Here is a 26,532-nt window from a genome sequence, read left to right as displayed (position 1 = left end):
AGCACACCAAAATGAGACCTCCCACATGCAGCACTTCAGTGGGCAAAGGCAAACCCCAAATCCCAGCTGGGGGCAAGGTAGGCTCTTAAGCTACAGCAGTAGTGCAGTGCAGGAATGACTGCATGGGATACACAAGGAGCTTACTCTCTGAGAAGTATTTTCCTATAGTACATCAAGTTTGCCATCAGATTATTAAAATTTACTAGCCTGACAGCTATTGGACACCAAATGTCTTACCTAGACACTATTCAGTGCAGAATCTGCTGAATGTTTAAAGGAGGTGTTATTTCTTTGATAACACAACCATATTAAACTGGGAAAACACATCAAGTTTGTATTTACAGGTGTTACTTTTATATCTGTGGAATTCCCAACATCAGTGAAACTACTCCTCATTTAGGTTAGAAAAAAAATAAAGTAAAACCTCTAAAGTGCTTAAATTGCTTTGAACGAGCAAATAAACCTTAGAATACAACCACAAAAACATAACAGCATCACTATTTAAAAGAACAAGAAAATTGATGGCTCCAATTCGATTCCTGGTAACCAACTAGACAGAGATGACCCTATAAGACCTTTCCCAAGCTATTATTGAGAAATGTCAACAGAAGGCTACAGTCGTTATTGATCTGAATTATAAATCTCTTTAGCAATGCAAAATGGCTGTTTTTAAAGACCCTTGTACTCAGAAAAGCCACTAACACCCCTTCTTATTGTTACCTTATTTTTACCTTACTTAAATCTTGCAGAAGATGAGTGACTCCAGCTGCCTCTGTGGGCTTTTGCATATTCGGAATCAGATTATGAATTGGTCTACTACAGTAATCAACAGCAGAACTGATTCTCATTACTAAGCCATGAATATGTCCACTCCAATGTTATTAAATAATAAAAGACATAGCTGAGATGCCTGCAGGGGCCTCAAACGGGGATACAGCAGCTCTGCAACGTTTTCATTTCCTGCCTTGGGGCACGCAGGTAAGTACTAAGCAATTACCTCCTGGCTGGAGGAGTTCGATGATGTCATATTTTCCTAACAAGTAACTCAGAAATGACAAAGGCTGCTGAAGGAAAGCCTTGATACCTGGGGCTGTTATATTTCAAACTGATAATCAGTTCTAAGCCTCTTCACGAAGCTGAGACTTTGTCCCAGACTTCGTTTCCTGTCTATTCTGATTCAAGACTGGATAGAAAGGAGCTAAGGATCCAATCTTTCAAATGAGGTCTGAATGGAAACATCCTACCCTGACTTGCAGGAGCTACTGCCATACAGGAAAACAGTGTTTCAAAGCCTGCCCCAACTGCAGATGCTTGCTTCAGCATACAATTTTAGGTATTAAATACTTTCAAAGGTCATAGAGAACCTGGAGCAAAAAAAATTCCATTAGCAGACCTTTCCTCCAAGTTGCTTTCCTCCTGCAATGCTTCAGAGACTAACAATGGTTTCACTTTTGATTCTCAGCAAGTGTGTTCTCTATGAAAAGACAGCCCAGAACAGCCAAGGAACACAATTGCTTTGGAGCTCCCAGCAAATTTCAAGAATGTAATGCAAGGTCAGTATTTTTTTCCAGGAGACTTGAATTTGAGTTTGAAAAGTAGATCACAAATAAAAAGAGAAATAAAATCATCCTACATAAATAAACTAATGCTTTTTGACTACCTGGCATGAAAATTACTTTAACTATTTTAACTCCACCCTTCCCAAACTCTATGGCATTTGTGTGATGTTATACTTCGTATATTTGTTTTGTGTATATTTCTATAAACAAGCAATTCTACCTGCACCCCAAAAAATGCAATATATGCATTTTCAATAAGACAGTCTGGATATCACTAAAACCTCATTTGGTAAGCAAAATTAGTAGAATGGAAAATAACACCAACGACCAATTTAGCAGTGCAGACGTGACCAATAAGATAAGCAGCTGGCTGAATGGCTGGCTGTAAAGAGCACATGAAACACATACCATGGACACGCTCATCTAACTAAAATAATTCACATTGCAGAAATTGCTTCCTTCATGTCTCTTTGGAGCAGCTTTCCCAAAGAAAGAAACAAAGGGAGAATGAACAGTGACAGTATGGAGACAGGATGGTTTAGAAAGGGCTAATCCTACTCACAGTTCTTCGACCTGTTTCATACGCAGAGATACACTGCCGACTTCCTTAGTTATGAGAGTCCTGCACAGACAGAGGGAGCACAGCAAATGCATGCAAAAAATTAGTTAGATTAACAAAAATAATGAAAGCAGCAGCTCCATCCATGGGTCGTCTGTGGTAGGAGATGGTTAAGAGTTCACATTTAAATGGAGAAAATTAGATGTCATTCAGAAGCAAACAAAGCAAATCAGACCAGAGTGCAATTCACACGAGGAAACCTCAGCAGTACAGTTGAACTCTCTCTATAAGGACTCCTCGTTTCCTGATCACTGTGCCATTTGATTTAAAACTGAAGGGTGGTCCCCTCTCCTTGGCTTTAAAATAAGACACCACTGTTCTAGCTCTTAAAAGCCACATGCAAATCCATAAGATAGTTACACATTATTAAAATCCTCAACCATCTTTTCTTCCCACTGCTACAGGCTACTTTACTAGTTTGGTGGGGTATTTTTTTAAAACCAAGAGCTAAAGCCAGTAATTATCGTATGTCATTGTAATAACTGGTGACTCAAAACAATTGAGGAGAAAGAAGTTCTCATGAAGAGTGACAGCATAACTATGTCACCAGATGGGAGTATGCACAGGACTTACAGCTTCAGCTTCCACATGGCTTGATAAGATGAGCCAGTAGCTCACAGCTATCACTCACAGCCCTGGCTTGAACTAATCTACTACTACCATGTGCTTTAGGAGGTCATTACCAAGCCGTCACACAGGTGTCTCCATTTCCAATGGCATGTTCCTCTTTAAATTAATAAACAAACAACTAAAGGAATGGGAGGAGGCTTTTCACCCATGTAGCGGCAACAAATAATGGCACCATGTTTCAGGAAGAAAAGCAAAAAGCTAGCACAAAGATAGGTGCAGCTCCTAAGGAGACATCTGCAGAGGCAGCCCTATATAGGGAGGGTACTGTACTTTCGTAGCCAAATTTAAGAAAGCTTTTCAAAACAGATCACACATTAAGAAATGACGACTACAAATACAAGAGCTGCTTAGGACAGATATAACTCACAAACAAGTTTAAGTTGTTAAGTACAACAACAAAAGAAACACATAAAATACTGAAGTCAGACAGCAAATTGAGCTCGAGTGTCGTGAATTTTACAGTTAAAAAATGGGAAAAGCAACAGGAAAATCTAGAATAAGAATACAATGACTCAGTGTGGTGCTCCTGGTAACGGAGCCCCTGATTTGCTCCAATTAATTACACCCTAGCGTAAGAGGCAACAACCTAAACTTCTGGCATATGTGAGACAAAGGCCAAGCCAGCAAATACCGGATGGGTGTCATATCTTATTAGGTAGATCTTACTGGTTGTCAATTTGTTCCTGTCGCAAGGCTATGCTGCCCTGCTCTTCCAGGAGATTCTCTCGGGATGCTGACTGGGCAGGATCTAGTTTTTTCACATAGGCAGCTGGTACAAAGCCCTGACGGTCATTAACTTCAACCTTCCACCAGTCCTGGAATGAAGGAAAAAAAAAAAAAAAGCAACCACTGTGAGGCAAGCACTAAGCATAAAGTATGCTGTGTACCTGAAAGGTGGCAAATCAGAGGTCTCCATTAACACAAGAAAACAAGCTTGTTCTTTTTATGGAGGTTATTTCAAGCTGCCTCCTGCAGACATCTAGGTCTTACTTCCACTTCTCCCCTTGTGTTTGGTAAAAAAAATTCCCCAACAAAAGGGAAAAGATTTTCTTACAGACACATGCCCTATGGCATATGGTGTTTATCTGACTTAGAAAAGCTGGCAGCTATAAAGGAAACATGAGAAGGAGCTGAAGAGGTACGCTAAAGTGCTGAATGGGAACAGGGATGAAATGTGCAAATATTAACTTCCCTGAATGCTCTTATTCAAAAATAAACAAATTAACTAAAAAAAAAAAATCACCAAAACACAGAACAAAGTAAGAGAAGCAGCTCAGCAAACCAGCAGGCAACAGCATACCTTGTTGGTGCTGTTGAGTAAGGTGAGGATATCTCCCTTTTTCATAGTCACCTCCCGAGGACTTTTCTCTTGGTAATCATAGAGCGCCAGAACGAGCTCTTTTCCAGTTTCATCATCAGTGGGAGCAACTTGTTGCTAACAAAGGAGAAGAAGGAAGATGCATAGAGATGTAGATATTGTTGCATGTTTATTACAATCAATGTAACTGTCCTATAAATTACTTCTGCCTCGGTTAAAGCTACTGTAAATGCTTTAGAATGATTCTTGTTGAAATAAATGTAGTACAGCTGGACTTATTTTACATTCTGGGTTCAAACCTTTACAACGACCACATTATTCTGTTTTCTTCCAGTGTCACATAGCAGTCAGTTACAATTATTAAAAGAGAAAACTAACTTTGTTATGAGAAAATCGAGTACAGTCTGCAATAACTTCTCAAAAGCAACAGCTGTTATTAAGCTTCATCTTTACCTTCTGCTGACCCAAGAATTTTAGCAACGTGATTAGCATCTTTCCTTACCCTGCATGACTGAGCCTGTTCCCTTAACGCCTGTATGCTGCTGCCGTAAGCAGAAAGATCAGACATCAAAGCTTCGTGTTTCTTCAGAAGAGCCTGGAAGTGAATGATAAAAAAAAAAAAAACATATACACCTAGCCATTTTTACAGATGCTATTCTGCTTAAAACATATACTTTGGCTCCATACACAGGCAATGTGGGTTTTTCAGAGCTGCCAGACTTCTGACTCTCATGAGAATAGCTACTTCTATTTATTCACAGGCTAGATAGTCGTCCAAATGCTTCTGATGCTTTTCCTCTATCTTATCTCCGTAACACTCTTTTGTTCTGACTAAGAGTACTACATATAACTCTGGAAACAGAGGGAAATTTGAAAAAATGCCTTTAAACTGCAGTTAATTTCAATGAAATGCCAGTGCAGCATCTGGGATGTGGTGGTTGGCCACAGAATGATACTTGTACAGCAAATTTTACACAAAAAAATGACTTCCAGACTTGTAACTACTCAAAACCAGACTAATACTGAAATGCATCATCACGTCAGTCAGGAATTTACTTATATTAATCTCATTTTGCTGTACAAAACCCCTATAATATAGTGCATACAACTGTAAAGTTTCCTCGCAACTGGTTTAATATACTGGACAGCAAAATTTCATGCACAATAATAGCTAAGATACAGGAAAAACTGCTGTTGCCTTTTGACTCTGAGCCAAAATTCAGCTTGATGCAAAAAATTTTCCACCCTTTTTCATTAGAACCCTAAAATTATCAGAGTCTCTTATTTTCTTTGCCAGCAGACAAACTCCTTGCTCTGTTTGAGCACAACTGATTTAAACAATGTCAAATACCTCAGCTGAGTCTTCATCCTTCCCATAGTCTGTGCTGCCTACAATGGGCTCCTTTTCCCTCATCCAGGATTCTGCCTCATTAGCATCAGCAAAGTACTGCTGAGCTTGCAGAGAATCCTCTAGATCTTGTCGCCGTTGAGATGCTTTAGCTTTCAGAGAGTCCCATTTTTGGTTTAGCTCATTCAGTTTAGTTTTCACATCCTCGGCAGCAAAATGTCCTATGCAACAAAAAGAGAAGGCTCTGAAGGACTTAGAGACATAAATAATACAGACAAAAAATGTTACTTGTACTTCTTGAAAGTCAGAGAACTTAGATTTGTTTAAATCTACATAGCCTATTCTGACTGGAATGAGGAAAGCATAACTCAGCTTGTCCTTTTGGTTCAGACTGGAAAACATTGTACCTGTCAATCAAACTGCACTAGGAATATTTGAATCATTTAGAACAAAACAAGCCGCGCGATAATATTTCTTCTAGATGATGAAACAGTAAAGGACATATCTTTCCAGCTGACAAATATTATTTCAGATGGGTATTCTGCATCCTGGAAACAGGAAATTTATTTCAGCATTAAGAACACCCAGTCAGAAATAAAAAAATGCTTATTTTAAAGCAGAAATGGCTCTTACTGTCTTACTGTGGAAGATCTTCTCTTACATCATGATTACATAGTACAGCTACAAGCCTTTAATAGATTTCAAAATGAAGACTAAGTATCATTGGCACAAAGTTCCTAAATGAGTTGAATAAGAATAAAAATACGACTCCATTCTGTCAAGAGCAGGTGCAGATCTGTGAAAATGGTGACTTTCCCATCAAGGAATGTATTTCTACTTCCAGGTGAAGGAACGATTAAATCCTGCTAGCTGGCACCTGTCTACTTCTCAGATAAAAACAGGCAGTAATTCTTAATTGTACAGGGCTAGAGAACACTCTAGCCTACACAAAGACGCATGGATTTCCTGAAAGACAAAGAATAAAAAAAGAGACCTACCCTCTTCCACCATAGCATTTCCTTTCTGTGTGACGGCTTTAATGCGAGGCTCATGGCCTGCAATTTCTGCCTGCAAAGCCTGGTGCTTCTTTAACAGATTCTGGACACCAATCAAGTCCTTGCCTGAAAAATACAAAATAGTTAACCAGTTAATTCAGAGTTATGAGACTAAAATAATTCAAGGAAACTGCAACCAGTGCTAGACAAACTCGCAGAGTAAGTACTATCGCATGAAGACAGAGCACAATGAAACCTCAGTTACCCACTGACATAATGGAATAGTTAAACTATTCCACTGGGATGGACCAACCTCGGTTTGTTGAAGCTGCAATAGGTTCCTTTTCCCTAATCCAGGTCTCTTCATCCTCAATGTCACGGAAAAGCTGCTGCAGGCGAAGAGAATCTGCAAGTTTCTGCTTGCGAGCTACCATAGGATCCTTTAGAGCTTCATACCGAGCTACTAAAGCTTCTTGTTTCTTCTTGATATTGTCAGCATCAAAGTGCCCAGCATCTTGGAACTGGCGTGCCTGGATGGTGATGCCATCTATACGATCCTAAAATTAATTCAGCAATAGCTTTATGTCACAACCTCTATAAAATTTTTATGGCTTTTTACTGGATGCAGAGTAAAAACATTTGAAATGTATTTTCAGGTCTGAGCTAATAAATTTTATTTTGGAGAAGAAGAGAACCTCAGCTGCACGCTGACAGTGCAACAATTTTTTCGTAGTAAATTTGTCTCAGATTATATGCAACAGATTACGTAAATGCAATTGTTTTTAATCTGTCAATTTTGTAAAATTAAGACAAAAGATTTTTTGAAATTTCATTAGTTTTACAGATGTGCTGCTCTAGATGAACCATTGTTCAACTGTTACCAACTCATAATTCCAGTGGTGGGAGCTTAGACTTGGAGACTTAGACTTAGACTTGGGAGACTTAGACTTGGGAGCTGATTTTCTTGCTGTGAATTTAATTCTTCTAAAGATCATTTGCTGTAAAGTTCTATATTTAAAATGGAACTGTTCTGCCTCCCCTCCCATTTCTTATAGAGCTGTATGACACCAAAATAAGTAAGAATAAGCTATTTGCAGACAAGCAAGAATTTGCATATGGAGAGTCTAGGAGAGAATTATTACCCAAAGCACAGCACACCTTTTTAAGTTGGTATTCACTGAACAAAACAATATTACTTAACATTTTCCAAAAAAAAAAAAATTGTCAGTCAAAAAGACACTGTTCTTATAGACGTACAATTTAAATTTCAGTTCAAAGTTATTTCTGATAAATAAACAGGGAAGGCCAAAGCTACAAAAATTATCAAAATACAGATTCCTACTGCCATCTGCCAAGGTCTCTGGAATGAATGTTTTCAAGTGAACAGAACCCAAAGGGCAGGAAGAAGAGTTATTCCCCTCACCTGATGGGCAGCAACATCTGCTTCTAGCAGGGCATGTTTCTTCTGAAGATTCTGAACACTAGTAAGATCTTTTCCATAATCGTCGGAAGCCAAGTGTCCCTCTACCTCATACAGCCACAGCTCAATGTCTTCCACGTTGCGATTAAACTGCTGCTGTTGGTTGGCTTCACGCAGTTTTATACCTGAGTGAGAAAGTGACGAGGAAATGGTGACTTGAGTTTCCCACTTCATTCAACTCACTTCTTCATCTTCTCCCAGCTAAACTGTCTATGAAGTGTCGTCTGTATTCCTATCAGTAGCTCTTACCTTTGAGTTCAGTGGCTTCCAGAAGTTTCTTCCACAAGCTGATAACTTCATTCATGCGAGCTGCCACTTCATCAGATGCATAGTGATTGACATCAATCAGCTTCTGGCCAGCTTTCTCCAGTGCATCAATACGACTCTGATTAGCAGAAAGCTCTGCTTCAAAAGCCTGATGTTTCTGAACTTTGCCTTGCAAGTTTGATGGATCCTATAGATAAAGAAAGAAAAAGAACATTTCAGTCCAAAATTAGTATCTATAGAACTCAGAAGAATTTTTTTAATTAGACTACACTTATATACATGCTAAGATGTCACAAGAGGATTTGGTGCCACAAATATGCCTTTGAAATCAGAACATTTAAGCTATTGAATAAGCGCGATTACAGCACAACGGGACAATCTTCCTTGGGGCCAGGAAGAAATTACAACTCTTCCTGTCGCCATTAATTCTGCCTCCTTCAGTAAGATTTGGCTGATACTGCTTCATATCATTAGACTGATTACATTACGCGTGGTATTGCCTTAAAATGATTCTGACATTTGTTTTGCTTTTACCTTGTAAGCCTCATCAGTTGCAGTTTTCATTTTTTCATTAACCCAACTCTTTAGCTCATCAGAGTCTCTAAAAAACTGCTGTAGATGGAAAGAGTCTGCCAGTTGAGCACGGCGGTACATAGCTCTTTCATGAAGAGCATTTCGGCGGCTCAGCAGCTGAAAAGAAAGGAAAAGTAAAGATTTTCAGATTCCTCAGTGTGCAAGAATGACCACTGTATCTGTTCTTCTGGGAGAGCTCCTTTGACTTATCCCATATTGCAGTCATACTATTTGAAATAATAAAGCAGAACATGATTTAAAGTCTGCAGTCTACTTACAGCATCTCTGCGTGTAGCAACGTCATCCATGGCGTAATGGTTATTCTGAATCAATTTAGTAGCAAACTCATCTAATGCCTAAAGAGAAAACAGTTTTCTGTTTATTTCACGTAATAAAAATTGATTGTGGAAGTTTACATAGTAAATCAGTTCTCAAAAGTTCACAGTAAGACTAGCATAAAGCCATTAAGAAAGCTATTGTTAAAATCCTTTTTATCTGTACCAGCATCTTACAGGTGGAAGAGGGCAGATTTTGACAAATCATCATTCATGTGATGGCATGGTATGCAAGCACTGGCTTACTGAGCTCTCTGAGGCAGCAGTCAAGCCATATCCTAACTTTTCCACTATTAACTTTCCACTTTACAACAGTACATACATCACACATAACACAGTGGATCATTCGCAGAGCAAATCCCATTATTCTCTGTCATCCCTCAGCAATGTTTCCTCTCCTATCAACAAATTCACTTGTTTTATTTCTTGCCCCTTTAGCGATCACCTAATGTAAATGTCTTACTGTGATTTTCTCCTCCTGGGCACTTAGGGATTTCTCAAAGTCTTCATGCTTCTTTAGAAGAGCCTCCACGCTATCCAGAGAATCACCAAGGTCTTCATTCAGCAGAAAAGCCTAAAGTAAGGAAACAAACACATCATTGACTTTTGTGTTTCCATCCTCAGCTGCTCTAAAAGACAACCCAAGCATGATCAGTGATATTTCCTACCATACGACTGGAAAGTGAAGGATGATATCCTGGGACTGTGTTCCCTGAACATCTCCAACAGCCAAAGGTTCTGAATAATTCTATTTACCTTCTAATTCAAACAGTATTTTATGAGAGTTAACAAACATACAAGCTATCTCAGGCCAACTTGTCTCAACTTATGGTTTCAGCATTAGATGGAAAAGGTCACTGCTGCATTTTGGGCAGTCGCATAAATAAGTCCGCACAGCACCCTACCCATTACATGCCTGGTGGTAATCACTCCCACGAGGAAATAAGAACAAGGCACTCACTTCTTGTTTGCTCATCCAGTTGTCAACTTGTTCAGTATCTCTGTAGAAAAGCTGCAGGTCCATGCACTGTTCGTACTGTTGCCTGCGAAGCTCCCACAGCTCTAGCAAGGCAGCTCTTTCATCTGAGAGGATGGTCAGCTAAGGGATTGGGAAGAGGGATATATAATATTTTATTTAACAGACTGGTTCATTTCCATCTCAACGTAAAATCAAGATGGAACACTAAAAACAAAAAGTGGTTATCATTAGATTGAAAACAGCCTCCTGCATAAAGAATCATTCTCCTCTTACTGACATCATCATCATCATCCTCAAACAGGGTGAACCTTTCCTCAGCTTATCAAGCTTAATTAATGGCTACCAACTTCTGTTAGAAACCTCTCCATTTCTATATTATATTTGCACAGAGATATTTAAAGGACAGTCACTCCTTTTTGACTGAAGAGCTATTTGTAAGAGAAGATCTTTAGCAAACCATTCCTCCCTCTCAGCCTCTGAAGTCTTTTCAACTCACTCAATTAATGGCTTTTAAACCATCTAATTGACCATATTTTAATAAGGTTTCATGAGAGGCCTCGTTAGGCTGAAAACCAACATTTAGAAATACTAAATATTTACTGTCATTTTTGGCAGCAAACCTAGACTTAGATAAACAAGTAACACATTTTTCGTGAGGAAAATTGTATCTCTTCCTATCTATTAGGAATTATTAGTATAAAAGTTATAATAATTTCTGCTAACAGATCAGCAAAAACTGTCAATCTGAGAATGAAAAGAACACATTACTAAAATTAATGAAAAAAGCTCTATAACCTAGGGGGACAATACTTTACAGGTTGCCATCTTAACCAGAAATGAACTTCTAAATTAAGGGATGCAGAACAAAAAAGTAAAAATTCTTCTAGAAGCCCTCGCTCGCAAGCTATGCAGCTTACCTTTTCCTTAACTTCATCTGAAGCATAGTGCCCAGCAGCAAGCAAAGCCTGCCCAGACTCATCAGCGGATTTGAAGCTATCTTCATGGGCATCAATTTCTCCCTATGAAATGGGAAGTGAATCAGGTGTTTTTACAAGTTAGCTTAGAATAGTTTCAGAACATGAAAACTACTGATGAAAATAACAGACACAGCAGTCTGGATACCTAAATTATAAATATTAAACTATCTGTAAATACATCACACTGAACGTGAATCAAACATACCACCTTACAATGCAGATAAGGCAAGTATAAATTCATATGTTAAACAGAAACTAAGGGCTGGTTTCAAACTGCATTCTTTCTTATAGCAACTCCTCCTGACAGAGAATTAACACGGTTGTTAGTCCAACTGATTGCTATCAGGTCTAATTATGTTTGATAAAATGTTACCATAAGCACTCTTAAATACTTACTTATTAGTGTATAAACTTGCTATCAAGAACCACAAAGTACAAAATCTTAAATCGGAACAGACAGCAATCCATGTGGCACGATCAAAGATTTTAGTGATACAACATTAGCAGCTCTGACTCAGAGACTGCGTTAGACACACAAATCAGTCTTTGAGTGTTGCCGAACGGATTTGGCTAACCATTATACCTTATGTTCCTGATGTCTATCTAGAAGGGCTTCTGCTCCAGCCACGTCATTGGCAAGTTCATCAGCATTTATCAGAGCCTTCATCTCAGTTACCCAGCTAGTGAGGTCTCGGAAGTCCGCCAGAAAGCGCTGCAACCTTATGAAAACAACAGAAAAAATGGCTGGGAATCATTTGCAGGCATAGTTTCTCAATCCTTACCCCAAAGATAAGGGTTACAAACATAAAAGCTGTTCCTCAGGTTGAAAGCAGACAAGACAATACCAAAATGCAATTAGAACATTAAATAAATAAATAATCTCTCAACCTAAAAAAGGAGTCTTTTGAAGTCAGGAAAATGCTAAGTTTAAAAACAAGTGGGATACCTTTTGATAGTTCTCCAAGATATGTTTTGCATATAACTTAAATTGAAAGGAAAATGAATACTCTTATATATAAGCCTGTATGCTGAAGACAACAGAAACCAAGACAGTTCTCAGAGTGTCTCAAGATAGCCCAGGGGACTGCTTCTGTCACAATCCCAACAGTGTGTGTGTGTGTGTGGTGGACTGACAGAAAATTTCAACTGCATGTACCTCAGCTTCAGAACAAACAAATTCTCAGATTCCCTTCAGCATGTCTTTACAGTTATTGCCTTTGGCACATGCTTAACACTCATCAGAAAACGCCATCAGTTTCTGTTCCTCTTTTAAATTTGCTGTCAAATGATTTGAAGGGATTATGACAGTGAAGTCAAAATAAGAATGATTACTTTGTGTGGGTCCCCACCACCATAAATCTTTCACCATGGAAGGGAACAAACAGCAGAAATACAGTACCAGAAAGGATGTAAACTGCCATATTAGGCTAAGTTTCTTGTTAGCATGGCTTCTTAATACTTATCTAACAGCTTGTTTCATAGACACCCAGGCTAGTATAGAAACAATGATGGATGAAGACAGATCCCATAGCAACGAAGTGACTGTCGCTGATGAGACTGGCAATTCAATTACCCTGGGACAGTACACCAAATAATAGCCCATACTTTAAGTCCTCGCAGAGAACCATAAAGGCTCTACAGTGAACAGATTTATAATGCATATATTGAAAAAACACCAAAACAGTCAGAGAACGCACTTCAGAATGAAAATAGAAACTCCAATGGGAGAAAAAAGTGAACACGTCCTAAAACATCAAGATGTTTATCTTCATAATTGATCCATATTCAGGGAATGACCAAAAACTTTAATTATCTATTATTATTTATTTTAGTAAAAGAAAATAATGTTTGGTGAACAAGACTATTTCTGAAAACACCTGAATCAACCATTTTGTAAAGTCTCCCTTTCTTCCCCTTCCAAGAGTACTATTATCAAATTTGTAAAAGGAAGAAGAGAGGAAAAAAGGCGGTTTGGGCAAGACAGTATTCCTACCTGTAGGAGTCATTAAGGCGAGCATGCCTCTCTGCTGCCAGAGTTCGGATCTGTTCCCAGTTGGCAATGAGTTCCTCCCGTTTCACTTGAATTTGAGAAGCATTTATGGGGTGAGACTGCTGCAAACGGTCAGCTTCTGCACAAAGGGCCTTAACCTAAACCCAGTCACAAACAGTGAGTAAGCTTCTAGCCTTTTACAAGCATGTTACATAGTTTAAATCACAGGTAAAATGCATCTCTTATGGGTACCTTATCTTCCAAAGCTGCAAGATCTCTTTCCAGGCCTTCATGCTTACGCAGCAAAGCCTGTACACTGGCCAAATCTCTGCCAAAATCATCTGAGGCCATCAACTGCCCTTTCTCCTTAATCCAGCTGATAGTTTCATCCACATCCCTTCAAAAGAAAGCACAAGCTGAAAGCAGTCTACCTTTTATGGAAAAGGTAGGAAGTTTTCACTTATCACATACATATTGGCAATACAAATCCATATATAAACGCTGAAACCAACTGCAATAAAAAAATTGCAATATATATATATATATATAATTTTTAATCTCAAAAAGCCTTCAAGTGTGTTGGCAGGCCATTCTTAGATGCTGCCATGAGATGCAAATAAGGAATTGTAGCACCACATTTTCCACTTCGGACCCTTCTCCAATTTAATTAAAACAAAATTCAAGAAATAACAGAGAGCAGATGAGAACAATTGGACTGACAACTAGCCAACAATAATTTTTTAACGGCTCATATAGGATGGAACTGGGGGAAGAAGCTCTCAGAGTAAATGGTGGGGAAACTGCCATGAGCAAAAGTGAACAAAACTGCCAGGTGGTGAAACCTACATCAGAAGGACTGTTCTAAGGGAATTCTAGAACAAGGTCCTCATTCAAAGAAGCATGAGGAAGAATAAAACAACAACAAAGGTAGCTCTTCTCACAATACTGTATGCAGCTGAACGAATCATTAGACATCCATACGAATATGACATCACTTCAGCAGACCCAACCAGGATCATACCTGTTGAAGCGCTGAACTTCAGCTGCCCCAAAGAGTTTTCCTTGCCTCTGAAGGGCAAGCCCCTTAAGACGCTGCCAGCTCGCATTTACTTCATCCTGTTTGGACTTGATAAGTTCCTCCTCAGGGTGCTGTTCCTAGTAAACAAAGGAAAAACGCTATTTCCATGTATTCCGGGGCTTTATATCCATTGACAAAACCTCAAAACACCACTGTTTTCCAAGAAATCAATTCACAATTACTGTAGTTTCCACATGAGCTCTCAGTTCAATAGTTTTCCTAAAGCATCGCCGTGTAAACATTCAATATTCTTGCAGTAGTCTAAGTTTCCCTATGAACTAATTAGCCAACAGGAAGAGGGCTGCAAACAATCTCTATTCTTTCCTGGAACGCAGTACTGTGCTGTCTCCACCCTTGCTCAAGCTCCAGATGACATACTAGAAGAGAAGATATGTAAAACTTGGTTGTCCAAGGGAAACACCTTTAAACTCAAATGTTACAAGTTGTCTTACAAATCACTACTTTCCACATTTTCATGAACCTTCACAGTCGAGGCAGTTGCTCAGACTGTCCAGCAGAAGAACACATGAATCGGATGACAGACACTCAAGGTTAAAATAGCCATGTCTCCAACACACACAGAGTAAAATTATAAATGTCTCCTACCAAACTGACGGGAGGGAAGGAAGTTGCAGACAAAAGCTTGTTGTGTTTTGCCAGGCTTGCCAGGAGAGATTTTCAACACACATGAATGGTTACCTGGATAAGTTTGCCAGCGAACTGGTTCACTTCATTTACTCTTTCCTCATGAGCTGCGAGGTCTGTCTGGAACTCTTCAAACTTCTTTTGCAAAACCTCAACATGCTCTAAGTCCTGGCCAAGCTCTTCTGAGGTCACTATTGCTTCCTAGCATGATGAAAAAAAAAAAAAAAAAAGTATATTTCAGTATAAACTATGATAAATCACGACAGAAATCAGGAAGCAAATTGTGCTAATTTTGGAATAGCCCAAGGAGAGTTACAATCACTGTTTAAAATCCTATGTAAAACTACAAAATTTCTTCCTTCAAAATGTAAATACCTCCAACCCCACACCTTTCCTTTAGAACATCCAGAATCACTATGGTCTGTTTTCAAGTCATTAAATACAACCAATCCCATTATCATAGGTTCTCCGTTGTGTGTGTGATCATCTCTAGTACAACAGCTCAAATTACTGAAACAAAATATACATGGAAAAAACATACTTTTATAACAACAAAACAATTGGCTGCGCAGTGATTAGAATTTATTTACATTTTTAGATTATTTATGGGCATTTCCTATCGGATTCTCATGCAAGATTTCTTTATGAAAATTGCATTGTCAGATTCTGTAACAGTTACGCAGGGTTTAATGACTGAACCCACAGTGACACAAAATACCAAACTATCATTAAGAAAACCCAGATGATCGTTTTGTGGCTTTTCTTGATATTGTGGTTTGTGGTTTGTTTCCTCAGAGTTCAAAGAATCAAAAGCCAACAGTTTTATTGTAGCCATGTCCTTACAATGTGCATCTGAAGACATTCCAATCATAAGAAATTATGTACATAGAGCTTGCTGGCATGCAGCTTGCTGGTTAGGGTGGCCACTTTCTATAATAAATCATTGAGAATATTAATAATAAAGAATTGCCTTTACATGTTGAAGATTTCCCTTACGGGAAACTTGAATTTGAATGCCATGATAATTATGAAGGTCTTAAAGCACAGAAGAGAACTGATTATATTTAGCTATGCTCTCCAACATGCAGGTTTCCTCTCTTACTCTAGTACCTTTTTTTAGTGGCTGCAAAAGAACAGTGGTTTGCAGATGTACTGCTTATACAATATAAATAAACTAAATAAAATGTATTGGTGCCTTTAAAAGCTATCTTTGGCTACCTGAACTCCAGCAACTATATGATGATAGAAAATTTCCATACAAATGCATCAGATTTTCCCTGGAGAACACAGTAAACGAAGGTAATAATATACCTTGTCATTGATCCAGTCCAAGACATCTTCACACTCCCGCAAGTACTGCACCAGCTTTTGTGCTTGCAACAATTTGACTCCCTTCTCTCTCATTTTTTCCAAGAGTAATTCCCATAGTCGGTGCAGCTCCTGCAGCCGAGTCTAGAACAATAGGATGCTGATATTAAAATCCTGTAGCAGATGACATTAAATTTATTTCCTTCTTGTTCTTAAAATAAGATTTTTTCCCCTAAAGTTTTATGTTCCTAAATCTTACATTAGACAAAGGGTGGAAAAAATCATTAAGTTTTCACCTCAAGTAATTAGTTTTCAAATGATACAAAATGATGCAACAACACAAAGTTAGAAATTACTGAACTGAGCATTCTTGTTTCAAGTCAAACTTGTGCCACTTCGCAGTATTTTCAGTGTTTCTCTTAGCACCAGTCAGCTAATATATTTAGCCAACAGTGTTAAGTAATATAACAGTGAAGTGCTAGGAGCAATTACTAGGTTTAATATTGAGTCTTTATGGCTACACTCTGCCTTCCAAAACATTTGGGAGCGACTATATATTTTATAGACAATTAGAAGTAAAACCACACTCCCACACAGGGACACAACTTGCAAAACAGGAAAGTATCAGCTCCACCCAGCATCTCTAACACTTTGCTCATCTAGATCTGAAACTTGAAAGTCACGCTAGAGAAGCTTTTGAACACCGAGCATGGGTGGATCACTTCTTTAATCCACTTAGAAAGTTGCAGTTAGGTAGGTTTCAAGGGAAGAAAAAGCCCACACTACTCCATTTCCTAGCACTGCCCCAAAGGATAGTGCAAACTGTCAGCCAAGGAAGAAAGAAGATATTGCAAACAGGAGTTGCACTGCACAGCCGAAAGTTTCACCTACTCGTATGTGGAGCCCAACTTGGGTGGCAGTTACTATTGGGCGCTGTGCAGTCCTGTACGGCGTGAAAGACTGAACCATTAAAAAACAAATGATCACTCCAAACAGAACACGAGTAAGAACTGACATTGAGCAGCACAGCTAAGATGCAGCATTATTTAAGGTCACTCATCCAAAAGCATTTTTTTCTATTTGCAGTATAGATTACGTGGTCACAATGCGATTTCAAAAATTATAATTACTTTAGAGTGTTTTATTAAATAAAGTATGAAAAAGTATTTCTGCTTTCCTTAGTCACTACTTCCATAATTTCATGATGTGTATGAAAAGTTCCCAGTTAAGTTTTGATAATCTCTACAAAAATACCACCGGTGTTTTTCTTTTCAAAAGTTAAACCGGCTCACATCCAAAACATATAAAAGAAGATTATTTAAATAACTCTAAGTACGCTTTTCTTTTCGCTAAAGAAAAATGCAGACGTAACCAACACCAAAGCAAATTCACTGAGGCCCAGAAACAGCAGATCTAACAAAATTAGCCCTAGAAAAGAAGTTGCTGTACAAAACAAAAATTAGCTTTGACTTGTGGGGTGTGTGCATGTATGCAGCTGCACACGTATATGGGAATAAGAAAACCCTAACAATATCCAGAGAAAAATGAGAATACATAGAAGGAAAAGAGTAGAAGGCAACTCTTAAGGCCTTATTTAAAAGTTATAATTGTTCAAGCTTTTAAAAATAGTGATTATCACTCAAATATTGTCAAGTGTAATCCTGCCTCGTGTGGCAATGAAGATTTTACAAATGCATGACGTTGCATTGCACAGGTTGGGAGATTCGGGAAGAAATTAAAAACAACCAGAGATCTCAGAAAGGGTCTGAAGAAAGCTTACTGCCCCTACTGCGGAGGCACCTGTCCTGCGAGGCTTTCCCTGCTGCACACACAGGGCAGACAGGCCTCTACTTGGAGCTCATACAAGAAGCTGTGGAATGCAAATTCAAAGAGGGTCGGACGTACAGCCAGTACAACTGAAGCACAAGGTTGAGATCACCAGAGACCTGGTCTGGGCCAGATCAGACAGAAATTAAATCTCTGAAGTTTACTGATGAGGTTGTGTGTATTACTTATAATTATTACTGCAGAAAATTAAAATGTTATATAAGCAAAAAATGCATTTCTTTTTTTTTAAATCAAAAACCAAGCAACATCCCTGCAATCAGGCCTTGTGAATTTGCTGCTTCTTGATGGTGGGCCATTTTGGGAACAATCACAAGCATAATTAATCATCTGCCTTGTGACTTTCAATATGTCTTTGAATTTCTGATGATTTTCCTGTCCAAGTTCCTGGACTCGATAGGCAGATAGCTCACTTACAAACTGGATCCAAGAAAAGGTAAGAGCTTGGTGCTCAACGGAAGAATGTCTGTAAAGCTTTTGAAATACAAATTCTCTTGTGATTTCACTAATCAAATTATCTGTAGATTATTTTTTTAAAAGTGTTTTAGAGCATAGAGTTGCCTGTGTAACCTATAAAAAGTCTTCAAGGAAAAGCCTGTAAGATGGGAAAAAAAAAAAAACATTTTAAAACTCACTCGTATGGTTTCAGATGCAAAATGGCTCTCATTGATCATCTGATTTCCAGTCTCATCCAGTTTAACAATGGCCCCTGAATTGGCCTGCACCTCAGCTTCAAAGGCTTGGTGCTTCTGCAGCTTCCCCTGCAAACAGAACATCAAAGAACATGGCTGAGATCTGGTGCACGGCCCTCCTGCCAGCATCAAGATTTTTAGTGTATTTTGTGCATGTTTAGTACTGAAGAACAAACAATGAACTAGCACAGTTGAAGTCAGAGCTGTACCATATGTTTCACGGGTGGATACAACCATCCCAAATTTTTGATATTTCGTTATTGTATTTGCTCTTGTACATCAGAGTGTTCAAACACATGAAAACCCATCAGCTAGTTCCACCCACACAAGTTAATTTTCTACAAATACCCTTTTTGTGGAAACAATAAGAATTATTTCACGTTTATTTACAGAGCCAAAAAGCCCAACAAATTCTAGGATTAATCCACGCTGGTTTTATACTACCATGCACTGAATAGCTTCTTCTACTCTGATTTAGCATATGATCTATTATTAGAAATATTCCAATTATATCAGCAAAGAAACTGGGCTTTTGAAGGATACTTTGCAAGGCTGCATGTATTTGCATCCATCTTTCTTCACTGCTCTCAGATCAAGCTACATTTATGCTTTTGTTCTGTCTATTCCAGTTGACCTGGTATGCCCTAATATTAGCAGTAGAAGAACATAAAATGGCAGTAGGACTTGCCTGTAAATTGCTTGGGTCTTTGTAATTTTCATCAGATGCTATCTGGAGTTTCTCTTGGATCCATTTTTCAAGCTCATCTGCATCACGCTGGAAAAACTGGAATCGATAAGAATCTTCAAGTTTTTGGCGCCTGAGAGAAGATAGTTCCTTGAACCTGTGGTAACGGTCCAAAACTTGTTGACGCCTTTCTTGGATGTCTTCTGCCGTTTCCAACACTTTCACACCACTTGGATCCATTTTCTGAAAGCCAAATAAACCTCAGTTAACATTCTGTTTGGATTATAAACCAAAGGTAGGGTAGGAAGAGATCCATGAAAGAAGAACCTGTTTTTTGGGTGTGTTTTTTCTAATCACATGTGGTTTACTTACAGTCTTACTCTGTGTGCAGATATGTATATAAAATATGAATATTATACATCCTACTAAGTGAAAACACACTTCTAGCAGAAAATCATGGGAAAAGAGGATTTATAAAGGCCTAAGACATCAACCTGTCTTAGAAAATTACGGCTGCTGTATATCGGCCATCTCAGATTGTGTTACGCAAGCATCCACCACAAATTATAAAATGTGCTTTAAAAAAGTGTTTGTGCACATGTGTATATACGTCTGTGTCTATATATATGCACGGAGATATATAAATGCAAGATGCTTCCTGTACATCTAGTACAATGTGGAAACATTTTATTTAAAATACTGAATATAGATAAACTTATTAATATATATTGTATTAATACTTAGTAATATATATTGTATTAATATGACTGTTTCTTAAAGGACAGCTAACTGGTCCAGCTAAGTACATATATATACATATATACACATATCTACATGTATTATACATGCATACATACACGTGTGCAGTACATCTACCTCCTGCTCTCAGACAATTAGGAAGCTATGAACCCACCCTGCCACTCCCTACACAAGCTTTCAAAAGCCCATACTGAGGGTCACACCGCGTTTCCCAGATCCGATGTTGTGAGCAGACAAGGAATTAAAGGAGCGTTTTGTATACCTAATGATCCTGTCGACCCAAAACCCTTATGCACTGCTTTACACACTACAACCTGGCATTTGCACGGCAGCCACCGAAGAACTGACTATTGCTCCGCTTTATCTACTTTCTATGAAAATCGGGGTAATCTTTACTTTTTAATTCCTAAACTTCCGAAACGCGATTTGATTTTCAATAAGTGTATGCAGTAGGGCAGAAGCGTTACACAAATTAAAAAGCAGACTCATTACGGTCACCGGAGTCTGGACATGGAGGCACCCATTTGCCAACCCGCTGTGCGTATCAAGAAGCTGTTGCAACAAACGCTCCGCGCGTGAACAATCGCGTGGTTGATGTCTGCCTGTACAAGTGTTGACATGGACAGCGCAGTCAACGCTTTTCTTATAAATGTTGCAAGCACCAAACTAAATGTGCTGCCCATCAGTGCTATCAAGTACGAAGAAGCAGCGACGTGTGGAATTGCACATCGAAAGACACAGGCAAGCTCTAAACCATGCTGTTAGCTATTCAGTTATGTTACTTAGTCGTTAGCTAGCCGCACGCTTTAATTAGAGCCATATCTTGCATAATGCTACGAAAAACCCCACGGGTTGGAACGCTATCTACAGGGCCATGTTTGCTGTTTGGTTTCCAAGCGCTCGCAGAGGGCCCATCTGATAGAAGGGAACATATGGGGGCGAGCTCACACGTCCCCAGCTCCCTCCCCGCAGTCCCACCCCGCGCGGGGCAGCGTTCCGGCAGCAGTTGTTACTCCGGTGAACTCTGAGCCCCGACTGCATTGCGGCACTTGAAGGAAGGAAGGAAGGAAGGAAAAATCAGCTTTGTTTTCTCCTCCAGGCCTGCATGTTTCATTCCTTACTGCCAAAAGGGGCGAGGAAAATACGGTCTGCAGGGGCTGTGCTGGATAAATGCAGTTCATCTGGGTTCATCTGGCAGGGGTACCAATGGCTCCGCTTGATCAGGGTATTGGAGTTTTAAAAGACCAGACCCTGAACATTGCCTGAGCTCAAGCATAGCTCTGTTTTCCTGGGAAAGCGGCCGTTTCGAGCGCTGCTCCATGCTGCCTTCCCCTACCAACAGCAGGCGAGAATAGAGAGTTATTGCTAAAAGACTTCCTTGCCTGTGCTGCTACATTGTGTTTGAAGCCAGCAGCTCTTTTTTATTTTTAACAGAATAGTGTTCAGGAGAAACAAAGTGGCAGGCAGCCCAAACGCCCCACTGTATCCTATCTCCAGGCTTGTTCTGGTGAAGGGCATTACCAGGAAAAAAACGAAACCCCGCTTGGTCCTAGGAACGCCACCACACAGTCAGCCTGTATGCCGGTATTAGAAACAACCCCCACAGGCCAAATGATTTCAAATCGCTTTAAATTATTATTTTCAATGATTAAATTAGATTATTTAAATTAGTAAGTCATTTAAATTATTCAAATTGCTAAACTATTTTACATTAGAAGAAAGAAGGAGGCCTCCTGCGCTTTAGCCCGGTAGCTGGTTTGCCTCTCACCACACAGACCATGCAATCTGGCCCATTTTTTTGCTGGAATTGGTTAAAAGAAAGGCTCCCTTTATAACTACAGCAAGTCGAGCTAGTCAATTGTAAAAGAAGTGCTTTGGTCTAGCAATAATAGACTGTTCTTTCCTGCAGCAGATCAGCTGACGTCAGCGAGCGGCCACGGTGCCAAAACGCGATCAGCAGTCACTGGGGAGCTCTGAACTCCAAAGTCATCGATGCTGCAGAGTGGTGCAGCCTACTTCCACCGCTTCCAGGCGAGAGCTGCAGCATCCCCCTGGAACACAAAGCCATTCTCCGAGATGTTTCTGAGCCTTTTTGGTTCAACTGCATCACCTGCTATTTAGGCTAGAGATGAGAAGGCTCCGGGGAGACCTGAGGGCAGCAGGGTTTAAAAGGGGCTGCAGGGAAGCTGGGGAGGGTCTCTGCATCAGGGAGAGGGGTGACAGGACAAGGGGGAATGGCTTTAAGCTACCCTAGGGTTTAGATGAGACACAAGGAAGGAATTCTGCACGGTGAGGGCGGTGGGGAAGCCTGGCAGCACTCGAGGACAGGGCTCTGGGCAGAGTACAGGGGGGAGAGGGGTCTCACGGGCGACCCGTGAGCTGCCCCGAGCCCAGGACACGCTGTGAAACCTCACTCTGAAAGGCTTGGCCTTCCTCCACGACACACGGCTGCCCTCCTAGCAGCACGGCCAGCTAGAAGCGACAGCCACAGGGGCACACGCAGCCTGTCGCAGAGCAGACATGGCCCCACCCTGCCGCCGGGCGCAGCCTGTGCCGGGCTGATAAGGCCGGGTAGAGCCCGAGCCCCGGGTGCCATGGGGAGGCTGGGCCCAGGGCTGCTGCTGGCCTCCTGCCTCCACACCAGCAGGGCCTCGCAGCTCGGGGCTGCCTGCCACCCTACGCTCATGCCGCAGGAGGAAGTTTGGAAAGGTGCTCCGCGCTCACATCTCGCCAAAGGGTGATCAGAAATACTTCGCTGCGCTGTTGCAGCGGTGTTTTTCAAAAAAAGAAAGTCTGAGTAGATTGAAGCCAACATCTGAAGAAGGCGGACCAGTAACAACCCGACTGACTGCTCAGACGATTCGCCTTCCCCAAGCCGTACCAATTGCCCACTGAAACACGGACGGAGATACACAGCTGCGGCTATCGACAGCCACCGCAGTGCAACAGCGGTGATGTCAGCAACATCATTCACGTTGGGCAAACAGCGGCGGCGAGGAGGGTTAGACAGGAATTAGAGCGATGCCAGCAGGGCTGACAGAGAAGAGCTGTCAGCATTTCCCCCATCCAAACGTCGGGAGGATGTTTCGGGGATTTAAAAAGTCCAATGTGACACGCATCGAGCGCTGTACAGTAGACTTTGGCGGATTTTTAAAAACAATTATATGAGGCTTAAAGAATTAAACCACTCTGCCTGAAAAGCCATCAGATATCTGTATATAAAGATCACTATCGGAAGACGTAGTAAAATAATGACTTTCTGGTAAGACAAGTCCTGATGCGTTAGCGCATTCAGCACCCGTCCCTGGTGAGCCTGCAGTGAGCGCTTTGCTTTCCCTGCCCAAACACTCCCTGCTCCCAGGCAGTTCTGGGCTCCTCGCACACTTCTGGGCTCCTCGCTGCCTCCTGTCACCGGAGCTGCCAGCCCTGCGATCGGCCACTCCCTCCCAGCTGGGAGGGGAACGGATTGCTCATCTCTTTCTTGAAGCAAAGGAATGCGAATCCTGATCTTGGAAGCGAAAATAACCTTCGTGAGGAAAGGACAGAGGGGAAAAAGCAGGACGCGCTTTTCTCATTTGCATTTGTTCTGCAGGCAGCTTCCTCAAACGGCCGGGTAAGAAGCAGGCCGCTAGGTACACCTCGGACAAAACCACCAGGACTGTTTGATTCGGTGCCAAATCAGTTTGTGTGAGTACTGCAGGTGAATTAAGGAGCTTCTGGAAGTACCTACAGGCTGCTGCTAAGGGAGCTGCAGGAGCATGTCATGCTATGAAAGTAACCGGAGGATGTCCTGTCGTACACCCTATGCCACAGATTTTAAATAATGTCAAGGGAATACGTGCAGCAGAACCCTACATCTCCCCACTCCTGGCTGCCAGCACAGGGCTCCTACAGACTGCAAAGCCTAAGGCAGAAAATCGAGTGCCTCGGTACAAAAGGAAGATGTGCTGAAGTTGCTGCTTAATTCCTCAGACTCCTAGAGACCGACCGCAGTGCAGCTGAAATCCTCACATGCCCCAGAATTTGAGTTTGCATTACAGGGACACAAAAGCTGTGGCGTTTAAACAAAGGTACAAATCATATTTGAACTGAAGCAGGCTGCGAACCCGGTGTCTGAGGCCGATTAGAGGGTTTGTGCACAGCCCTAACTGAGGGCTTCTGAAGCACGGAAGTCGATTACAGAGCTGCTCTTTTAGGCATTCAGTCTTAACATTTTCATTCCACTATTCAAATAAGAGCAGCTGAATCAGAGAAGCTGCGTTAGAGACAGCCGAACCGCCTGTCTGAATTTGGTGCCTTTATGTTCCAGGTGTTTGGGTTTGGCTTTGTTTTCCATGTCAGGCCTCTGACGAAACTATGCAGGGCTGGCAGGGACTGCGCGCTGCTCCCAGGCTCCTCGGAAAGCAAATCACCTTGACTGCATTGCAGAAACGCAGGTAATGAGATATTATATAACTTCTCCAGCATTTTCTATTCCCAGTTAGCATCTTTCCTTTATAATTTTAATTGTAGCACGTTTGCTATCATTTCCTGATAAAACCTCGTCGCTCGAGTTACCCAGGTGAAGTCTGAGCTTGGTCCACACGTCCTATTTATTTCACCATCACTGAACTGAGCACTGCACACGTGAGCAGTAAGAGCCCAGCATGGGGATTATAAATGTGTGCAGGAGGATGGAACGGGAACCAAAGCTAACTTTAAATGTTCTGCAACATAAATCTTATCGTGGCTGATTCTTAGACTAAGATATTGCTCAAGAAGTCTTTAAAACAAAAAGCTCTTAGAAAATTAATCCACACCAACAGCCTGAACACGCTGAATGTTCAGACACCATGAAATGTTCACACGCCATGCATTACAGAGAGAAATTAGAGAATTCAGAGTGTTAAAGGAAAGCCAGATCGGACTGAACACTGGAGAACAAATAAAGCGTGTGCTATACAGGACAAACTCCCAGATAAACGGCTTTTTGTTGCAAACAGGTCATTGCAATAAAGGCAGGCAAGTGGGGCAATGACACTTCATGCATTACGTGAAAATACCTGGACTTTGACTTTACGAAACGATGACAACATGATGGAGGAATGCAGAGTCTGAAAGGGAGGGGGAAATCGAGATAACATTCAGCTAACTACAAGTGGAAGGGCATAGCTCAACTCATTTTTCTTTCTCTCCAAAATGCATATTCCGTCACAGCACGCATTCCATACTTTCCTTTTGGTTCCTTGCCACATACAACAACTTGGCATTATTGTTACGCAAGCTATTGCGAGCAACAGACCTCCCCATGCAAAAAGGTTACAATTATCAGCAGGAAAACTTAATTACTTGGGTATGTGCTAACCTTTTCAGTTAATTAAAAAAGCAAACAAACAACAAAAAAACCTGTAACAATCTGAAGGTCAAAACAGAAAGTAAAGGAAGTTATCTGGACTTGGCAAATGACTCTTCTTGCTACACAGTCATCAAACGGGGTGGCTTAATTTAAAGACAAACTCAGAGAGAAGGTTTTGAATATATATATATATATATCTACAAAGATGTTTTCTTTCAATTGCTACAGTAAAAAGGAAATGTAGCAGCTGCAACAGAAGGTATTCTTTGAGATGGCTCGTTACATAGCTGTTAGGTGTAGCTAACCCACTAAATATTTAGCTGAAAACTTCCTGCATCCCCTAACTCTTGTTTTCCCCACGAGCGCGCTGCAATCCCCGAAGCAGTTCATGGACAACTGCAGTTCTGTGTCTGTGCTTGCTGAGGCTGCTGCATATCTCTCCTGGCATTTGCATAGCTTAACGTGTATCAGTTGCAGCAGAGGGAAGGCAGCTTGCCACCCCATTTGATCCATGGTCAGCAACGGGAGCACAATGCTGGACGACGCTTGGCAATCCCCATCGACAGCATCTGCAGTCTGCTCCACCCCATTTTTCTGCTGCCTACACTTCAGGGACAAATGGAAAAAACAAACTCCCACACTATACTAACATGGAGCGGGGAAAAAGAAGGAATTCATATCATTTCCTCTGATACCGGGGAAACAACCAGTTCCCCTCAAAAAGCAACGTATTTGTGAATAAAACAAGGGAACCCCTTAAATATATTAAGTACATAAAAATAAGACAATTATACCAAGCTATTTGCTTTAAATTACTAGGGTTAGTTATAAATGTAGTAGTTGAGAAACAGGGATTTCACACCAGGAGGTACCACCCTGTCTTAAAGAGATGCATGGCTTCTGTGCAAAGGGAAAACATGTAAAGAAGGCTTAAGAGACAGTCTTTGACATTTGATATTTGTTATTACCTTTTTTAAAAACTTAAAAATTAAAATTAAAAAAATTAAAAATACCATGAATTCATTTAACTTCATCTACTATGGATCTCACAGAAGCATAACCTGTAAATCTGATTAAAAAACAACAGAAATTCAATTTGACTCCAACCTGTCCAG

At 40.6% G+C, this 26,532-nt stretch overlaps 1 protein-coding gene across 9 annotated transcripts in view; it reads right to left on the bottom strand.

The window, feature by feature from the left end:
- SPTAN1 (spectrin alpha, non-erythrocytic 1) overlaps positions 1-26,532 on the bottom strand; it is a 54,167-nt gene that overhangs the window by 21,967 nt on the left and 5,668 nt on the right. For 4 of the 9 annotated variants that reach the window (XM_035341796.1, XM_035341799.1, XM_035341801.1 and 1 more), the window contains exons 1-23: positions 25,125-25,183; positions 19,327-19,566; positions 18,582-18,707; positions 16,105-16,245; positions 14,848-14,994; positions 14,092-14,225; positions 13,323-13,467; positions 13,074-13,228; positions 11,664-11,799; positions 11,021-11,122; positions 10,086-10,223; positions 9,588-9,698; positions 9,068-9,145; positions 8,751-8,906; positions 8,199-8,403; positions 7,893-8,074; positions 6,783-7,026; positions 6,473-6,595; positions 5,478-5,695; positions 4,629-4,721; positions 4,109-4,243; positions 3,475-3,623; positions 2,122-2,181 (exon numbers count right to left, since the gene is read on the bottom strand). In XM_035341796.1, coding sequence (XP_035197687.1) covers positions 2,122-2,181; positions 3,475-3,623; positions 4,109-4,243; positions 4,629-4,721; positions 5,478-5,695; positions 6,473-6,595; positions 6,783-7,026; positions 7,893-8,074; positions 8,199-8,403; positions 8,751-8,906; positions 9,068-9,145; positions 9,588-9,698; positions 10,086-10,223; positions 11,021-11,122; positions 11,664-11,799; positions 13,074-13,228; positions 13,323-13,467; positions 14,092-14,225; positions 14,848-14,994; positions 16,105-16,245; positions 18,582-18,707; positions 19,327-19,566; positions 25,125-25,157 — 3,251 coding nt within the window. In that variant the 5' untranslated portion in view covers positions 25,158-25,183. Of the gene's footprint in view, positions 1-2,121; positions 2,182-3,474; positions 3,624-4,108; positions 4,244-4,628; positions 4,722-5,477; positions 5,696-6,472; positions 6,596-6,782; positions 7,027-7,892; positions 8,075-8,198; positions 8,404-8,750; positions 8,907-9,067; positions 9,146-9,587; positions 9,699-10,085; positions 10,224-11,020; positions 11,123-11,663; positions 11,800-13,073; positions 13,229-13,322; positions 13,468-14,091; positions 14,226-14,847; positions 14,995-16,104; positions 16,246-18,581; positions 18,708-19,326; positions 19,567-25,124; positions 25,185-26,532 lie in introns of those variants that run through there. The other 5 variants (XM_035341798.1, XM_035341803.1, XM_035341804.1 and 2 more) reach the window with 3 other exon arrangements.

The sequence above is a fragment of the Oxyura jamaicensis genome, chromosome 17 (assembly GCF_011077185.1).
Source record: "Oxyura jamaicensis isolate SHBP4307 breed ruddy duck chromosome 17, BPBGC_Ojam_1.0, whole genome shotgun sequence".
Lineage (NCBI taxonomy): Eukaryota > Metazoa > Chordata > Aves > Anseriformes > Anatidae > Oxyura > Oxyura jamaicensis.
This window is presented reverse-complemented; position numbering and strand designations above follow the sequence as displayed.